Source organism: Anomaloglossus baeobatrachus, chromosome 4 (assembly GCF_048569485.1).
Source record: "Anomaloglossus baeobatrachus isolate aAnoBae1 chromosome 4, aAnoBae1.hap1, whole genome shotgun sequence".
NCBI lineage: Eukaryota > Metazoa > Chordata > Amphibia > Anura > Aromobatidae > Anomaloglossus > Anomaloglossus baeobatrachus.
Window position 1 is genome coordinate 121,455,447 of NC_134356.1, and position 7,777 is coordinate 121,463,223.

The following is a 7,777-nucleotide window of genomic DNA, read 5'->3' on the forward strand; positions in this document are numbered from 1 at the left end:
GCAGCCGCATCATACTCGTCGCTCCAAACTGGCCGAGGAGGTCGTGGTATCCGGATCTGTGGCATCTCACGATCGGTCGACCGTGGTCACTGCCAGACCGACCAGACTTACTGTCCCAAGGGCCGTTTTTCCATCAGAATTCTGCGGCCCTGAACCTGACTGTGTGGCCATTGAGTCCTGGATCCTAGCATCTGCAGGATTATCTCAAGGAGTGGTTGCCACAATGAGACAAGCTAGAAAGTCGAATTCTGCTAAGATCTACCACAGAACGTGGAAGATTTTCTTATCCTGGTGCTCGGCCCAGGGAGTGTCTCCCTGGCCATTTGCATTACCCAAGTTTCTTTCCTTCCTGCAATCGGGGTTAGAAAAGGGCTTGTCGCTCAGCTCCCTTAAAGGGCAAGTTTCGGCACTATCCGTGTTTTTTCAGAAGCGTCTAGCACGTCTTCCTAAGGTGCGCACGTTCCTGCAGGGGGTCTGTCATATTGTGCCCCCGTACAAACGACCGTTAGATCCATGGGATCTGAACAGGGTACTAGTTGCTCTCCAGAAGCCGCCCTTCGAGCCTCTGAAGGAAGTTTCCTTTTCTCGGCTGTCGCAGAAAGTGGCGTTTCTTGTTGCGATCACATCGCTTCGGCGAGTGTCTGAGCTGGCAGCTCTGTCATCCAAGGCTCCCTTCCTGGTGTTCCACCAGGACAAGGTTGTGCTGCGCCCCATTCCGGAGTTTCTTCCTAAGGTCGTATCCTCTTTTCATCTTAATCAGGATATTTCCTTGCCTTCTTTTTGCCCTCATCCGGTTCACCGGTATGAAAAGGACTTACGTTTGCTAGATCTGGTGAGAGCACTCAGAATCTACATTTCCCGCACGGCGCCCATACGCCGTTCCGATGCACTTTTTGTCCTTGTCGCTGGTCCGCGCAAGGGGTTGCAGGCTTCTAAAGCCACCCTGGCTCGATGGATCAAAGAACCAATTCTAGAGGCCTACCGTTCTGCGGGGCTTCCGGTTCCTTCAGGGCTAAAAGCCCACTCAACCAGAGCCGTGGGTGCGTCCTGGGCATTACGTCACCAGGCTTCGGCTCAACAGGTGTGCCAGGCAGCTACCTGGTCCAGTCTGCACACTTTCACCAAGCATTATCAGGTGCATACCTATGCTTCGGCGGATGCCAGCTTAGGTAGAAGAGTCCTGCAGGCGGCAGTGACACCCCCATAGGGGAGGGCTGTTTTGCAGCTCTAACATGAGGTATTTATTTACCCACCCAGGGACAGCTTTTGGACGTCCCAATCGTCTGGGTCTCCCAATAGAGCGCTGAAGAAGAAGGGAATTTTGTTACTTACCGTAAATTCCTTTTCTTCTAGCTCTTATTGGGAGACCCAGCACCCGCCCTGTTGTCCTTCGGGATGTTTTTTTGTTGTTTGCGGGTACACATGTTGTTCATGTTGAACGGTTTTTCAGTTCTCCGATGTTATTCGGAGTTAATTTGTTTAAACCAGTTATTGGCTTCCTCCTTCTTGCTTTGGCACTAAAACTGGAGAACCCGTGATACCACGGGGGGGGTATAGCCAGAGGGGGAGGGGCCTTGCACTTTTAATGTAGTGCTTTGTGTGGCCTCCAGAGGGCAGTAGCTATACCCCAATCGTCTGGGTCTCCCAATAAGAGCTAGAAGAAAAGGAATTTACGGTAAGTAACAAAATTCCCTTCTTTGTAACCTTGGCCACATCTGTGCCTTGCCACAATTCTGTCTCTGAGCTCCTTGGGCAGTTACTTTTGACCTCATGATTCTTATATGGTGTGACATGCACTGTGAGGTCTTATATAGACAGGTGTGTGCCTTTCCAAACTGTCATATCAGTGTAATTAAGCACAGCTGGACTCCAATGAAGGAGTAAAACCATCTCAAGGAGGATCACAAGGAAATGGACAGCATGTGACTTAAATACGACTGTCCGAGCAAAGGGTCTGAATACTTATAACCATGTCATATTTCAGTTTTTCTTGTTTAATAAATTTTGCAAACATTTCTACATTTGTTTTTTTTTTCTGTCAAGATGGGGGATGGGGTGCAGTGTACATTGAGAAAAAAACCAAATTTTTTTGAATTTACCAAATGGCTGCAATGAAACAGAGTGAAAGGGGTCTGAATACTTTCCGTACCCACCGTAACTTCCTTGATAGATCTTGTTTCCCTAGACTGATTGTGTGTGCGTGTGTGTGTGTGTGTGTGTGTGTGTGTGTGTGTTTCCGCTGTTTAGGCACCTTAGGGTCCGTGCACATGTGCCATGGTGCTCGCAATCTTTTTCAGCCAAATTTGTGTTTTCAAAATTCCAATATTGCTTCTTCTGTTCTGAGCCCTCCCATTTGTCCAAACAGGTTTCTGACCACATGTGGGGTATCCGTGCGTTCAGAAGAAACTGGGTATCAAATTGTGGGGTCCATTTTGTCATTCTATCTCTTGTAAAAGTGAAAAAATAACTGGGGATTAAGCAACATTTTAGAGTAAAAATTAAACATTTTTGTTTTTTACCACTTTGCAATAACTTCTATATAGCACCTGAAGGGTTAAACATTTTCCTGACACAAGTTTTGAAGTATTTGAGGGGTGCAGTGTTTAAAATGGTATCACTTTTGGGGAGTTTCCAATATATATCCCCCTCAAAGGCCATTTAAATCTTAAAGGGAACCTGTCATCAGAAATTTCGCCCAAAAGCTAAAAGATTCCCCCTCTGCAGCTCCTGGGCTGCATTCTAGGAAGGTCCCTGTTATTATTGTGCCCCATGTGAGACCAAAATAAAGCCTTTATAAAGTTCTACCTTTTTGTATGCAGCTTCTGTAAATCCGTCACGGGGGCGGGCTCTCTGCCGTCCGTTATTCTGCCTCCTGGTCCTGTATGCCGCCCCCATCGCTCCTTTCCATATCTGATGCACCGCCCACTGCTCCAGCCATCCCCGCGCATGCCCAGTGCCAGTCTCACAGGACTGAGCAGTTTGACCGCTGGTGACGTGTGCACAGGCAAGTGATTATGGACGGGGCTGTGACTGTTATCAGCAAGTACCCGGCCATAATCTCTTGAGCGCGCAAACCTCACCAGCATTCACACTGAACTCAGTGTAGATGCTAGACTGTATGGGCTGCTTCCAGGGATGACGTCCCTTTGTCATGTGATAGTATTTCGAACACGCCCCTATCACATGACAAAGGGACGTCATCCCTGGAAGCAGCCCATACAGTCTAGCATCTACACTGAGTTCAGTGTGAATGCTGGTGAGGTTTGCGCGCTCAAGAGATTATGGCCGGGTACTTGCTGATAACAGTCACAGTCCCGTCCATAATCACTTGCCTGTGCACACGTCACCAGCGGTCACACTGCTCAGTCCTGTGAGACTGGCACTGGGCATGCGCGGGGATGGCTGGAGCAGTGGGCGGTGCATCAGATATGGAAAGGAGCGATGGGGGCGGCATACAGGACCAGGAGGCAGAATAACGGACGGCAGAGAGCCCGCCCCCGTGACGGATTTACAGAAGCTGCATACAAAAAGGTAGAACTTTATAAAGGCTTTATTTTGGTCTCACATGGGGCACAATAATAACAGGGACCTTCCTAGAATGCAGCCCAGGAGCTGCAGAGGGGGAAGCTTTTAGCTTTTGGGCGAAATTTCTGATGACAGGTTCCCTTTAACAGGTCTCAAAAGAAATAAATTTTGTAAATCTCTTGAAAAAAATGGGAAATTGCTGCTAAATATCTTACCCTTCTAACATCATAAAATGATGCAGAGGTGAAGTAGACATGGGAAATGTGATTTATTAATTATTTTGCTCAGCATGACTAACTGGTTTACAGCTATAGAAATTTACACAAATGAAAAATGTCAACCTAAATTTATCACTAAGATAAGGTACAATGTTTTATAAAAATAAAATAAATAAAAGAGTGGTGCTTTAAATCTAAGATGCTGGTCTTCTACACCCCTTCTATCACTGCCGGTCCAGGTGGTCTCCTGTGATATGTGACCTGTGGCCAGCTTCAGTGTTTCATGCACCGGAGGTCACAAATCAATACATCTCTGAGAACCTTGTTCTGGCTCTCATAGAGCTGTATTATGCTCTTGTGATGTAACTTCTGACCAGTCAGAAGCTACAGTCACAAGATGGCATTGCAGTACCAGAGCGGTGCCGAATAGTTTAAAGTGTGAATATACTACCAGGGGCGGGGGATGTAGGCTTAAAGTACCACTCATGAGCTGAAAAACAAAACTCTGGAATGTTGCTTTAAAGTGATAACACCAGAATTCTGGTGTAAATCACTTAGATAAGTCACAAGATTTATTTTTTTTTGTGCATCCATACATCACACCAGTTGTGCCTAGCTCTGCCAAAATGGAGGTCATTGGCACTCCCAATTTAGTTCTGCAACAGATCTGCAATGTGAAGAGAGCGCAAAGTCTTTGGTTTGGTACAGTGCCAACAGTCAGTTGTTTTGGGGTTTGTTTGTTTTTGGTTTTCCCCTCCATATGAGAATGTTAAAGGGATTGTCCAGTCTCTTGCTAGATGTACTTTGTGACTGGTGACTTTCGAATCCTTATTGCGCACCCCACATATTGTTAGGATTCTCCTTTTATGTAGCTATATTGGGTGGTCATGTGACCATAAGTATGTGATATGCATATTTACGGTCACATTTTGACATGTCTGTGGCCTCATTCAATTCACTCGTATTGAGTGAGACTGGGCACGACTAGTCTGAATGTGGCCAGAAGTATGACAATCACATACTTGAGGTCACATGACTGTTCAGTTTCACCAGATCATCCTGACAGGGTGCGGTGCACGTTGTGAGGGTGAAAAGTCTGCAGGTACTGACATTTAGTAAAAGCCCGGACAACCCCTTTAATTTATGTAGTAAATTGTACAATCCATTCTAGTACGTTGCCATCTTCTGTGCAAGTACAAAGCATTCATTCAGCAATTCTATTTGTAGGAGAGCCCAGCTGCGGCGATGTCTAGAACAACTGAAGCAGCAAGTTCCTCTAAGTGTGGATACGTCCCGTCACACCACCCTCAGCCTCCTGCACAGAGCCAGACAGCACATCAAAGTGAGTCACTGCCTGGCAGACACGGTGTGCCATTCTCACACGATGCGCTTAGTACTGACCGCCCATCACTTACTAGATGTTTATTTCCCATGTGAGGGGCATTTCTTCCAATCCATGTACAGGTGACACATTTAGTGATAGTAATACTGTGTCTAATCTATTGTAGAAACTGGAGGATCAGGAACTACGAGCAAAGAATATCAAAGAAAAACTGCGGACAGAGCAACAGAGATTACGACAGAGACTAAAGCAGCTTCTGCCCTCCAGCAGCACTGAGCGCATCAGAGCGGACAGTCTGGACTCCTCCACCCTGTCCTCGGAGCGCTCGGACTCTGACCAAGGTGAGCACCGCAAGACAAGCGAGGGGTTCTGGGGAAACCTACCGGATTGAATGATATATGAGCATGTTTCTTTTCTTTGCAGAGGATTTGGAGGTAGATGTGGAAGGCGTTATCCTGGGCGCTAATGAGGGGGACCTGTTTGTGTCGTTTAGCGCTGGCATGGAGCACAGCTACTCTACTCCAGCTCACGCCTGGCTATGACCACAGTGCCGGAACCACCACAAGCAATAACACAGCTTTATGAAGATTCCTAACTAGCGTACATTCAACTCCCAAAATGCCATAGCTCCTTCAAGGAACTGTCCATGAAGGCAGTCAATTGATTTGTATCCCACCTTCGTGGATGCAGTTTTTACTTTGTAATTTTTTTCCTCCCCTCTCTCTAAAGCTTTGATGATGGTCACCTCCGATGTCTACCATAAACTCTACATCCCTCATCCACGCAGCGTCGTGCTGTCTGGCACAGGACCGTGCTCTAGTAGAGAGGATTATTTTACTATTGAGGTGCCATCAGAAGATCTCATCATGTGTTCAGTGCCATCATGATCATCTAATTTATTGTACATACACAAATGCTGGAGCTCCTCTCACCACATGGCTGTGCACTGGTTGTACGGCGCTCCCAGACATATGAGAAGCACTTTATGTGTGCACTTAAAGGAACAACCCCATGTAAACAACTATATATTTTTTATCATCTATAAAGGTCTAAGAACTATGCTGCAACACTTACAGGAAGAAAGCATGTGAGATGTCAATCAGTGGATTCTCCAGGGTTATTAGTCTCACATTTTTTTCCAGTAAAATGGATGCTTTCAGTAAAAACAAATGTGGAAAATATCTCTGGGAGGTTTAATGTTTACATGACTGTCACATTGTAAAAAGTCCAAGCTCTTACATGCACTTGCTGAAGAAGAGAAGCATCTTGATCAAGCTGCCTTAGCCAATCTTCTCTTAGCACAGCACAAGCGTTTAGCTGGAAGGACGCCCGTACTCCTCCCGAGAGCAGTGGGGTCCGGACGTTACATCCCCCATTTCAGATGAGCAGCTGACTTACATTCCTAAGCCCAGGCACTATTGTATTGTGAGCGTGTCACTGGGGCACGGAGGGGGAACTCCTCCCAATAAGCTTTTTTTCAATATTGTAACTTCTATTTTAGTAAATGTGTTTTTGTTTTTTTGTTCTGTAGAAATGCTTGTACTTTCTCTTTCCTCTCTACATTCATATAGTAACTCGAAAAAATTAAATTCCTTACACAGGCTGAACTGGACGATGGATAAAAACATGCGTAATATGGATTTAGTCCATATAGTGTCATCGTACATCTAATATATTGCACACTATTAAGTGGAGAAAATACAACCGTATTAATATTGGTATTGAGAATCGGTAGAGATGACGCAAACATGGAGATAAGCCAACTACACCAGTGATATGCAAAAAAAATTAGATTGAAAGCCATCAGAAAATGACCTATTGTTTAACTGGATTCTGTCAGCAGGTTTTTTGCTATGTAATGTGATAGCATCATAAGGTAGGGACAGAGAACCGGATTCCGTTGATGTATCTTACTTTTGAAATTGTGACAAAATCATAGTTTTCTCTGCTGCGGAGCTCAGAATGCTGAGCTTGATATAACCACGCCTATACCACTGATTAGTAGCTGTACACTATAGCAGCTTTCTGTTATTGTAATCAGTAGTGGCTACTAGGCAGCACGAGACACCTCCTGTAGTGATCAACGTCTGCTGATAAACCACTGATTTCATTAAAACAGCATAGGACGTGACATCACTGGAAACCAGGTCTTTGCCCTTACATTATGCTGCTTTCAGATTACATAACAAAAACCTGCTGACAAATTCTGATTTTTTTTTTTCTTCTTTTCTTTCCCCTCCTTTTTCCAAGAGCCATAACCAACCTTCTTTTTTTATTTTTCCGTCAATATAGCCATATGAGGGCAAGGTTTTTGTGGGACGAGTTGTACTTTTGAGTGACTCCATTCATTGTCATGTAGTGTACTGGAAAATGAGGTAAAACATTCCAAGTGTGGCGAACGTACAAAAAAAAAAAGTGCAATTCCATGGTTGATTTTTGGTTTTATTTACTATGTTCAATATATGGTAAAACCGGCTGGGCAATCTGATTTCCCCAGGACAATATGAGTGCGCAAATACTAAACGTATGTGGGGTTTGGAGGTTCTTGTTGGTTTTTTTATTTTGTCATTTAAATGGCAAAAAAAAAGTTAGTTATTTAGTATTTGTTTTCTGAGCTCTGTAACGTTCTCATTTTTGGGATCTGGGGCTTGGTGACTGCTTATTTTTTGGCGCCCTGAGCTGACATTTTTAC

At 44.9% G+C, this 7,777-nt stretch overlaps 1 protein-coding gene across 1 annotated transcript in view; it reads left to right on the forward strand.

Annotated features, from left to right (window-relative positions):
- The window catches only part of MXD3 (MAX dimerization protein 3), a 41,263-nt gene extending 34,457 nt beyond the window's left edge, over positions 1 to 6,806 (forward strand). The window contains exons 4-6 of the mRNA XM_075342320.1: positions 4,971 to 5,085; positions 5,252 to 5,426; positions 5,509 to 6,806. Of these exons, the coding sequence (XP_075198435.1) occupies positions 4,971 to 5,085; positions 5,252 to 5,426; positions 5,509 to 5,627 (409 nt within the window). The 3' untranslated portion in view covers positions 5,628 to 6,806. The remainder of the gene's footprint in view (positions 1 to 4,970; positions 5,086 to 5,251; positions 5,427 to 5,508) is intronic.
- The last annotated feature ends 971 nt before the right edge of the window (positions 6,807 to 7,777 follow it).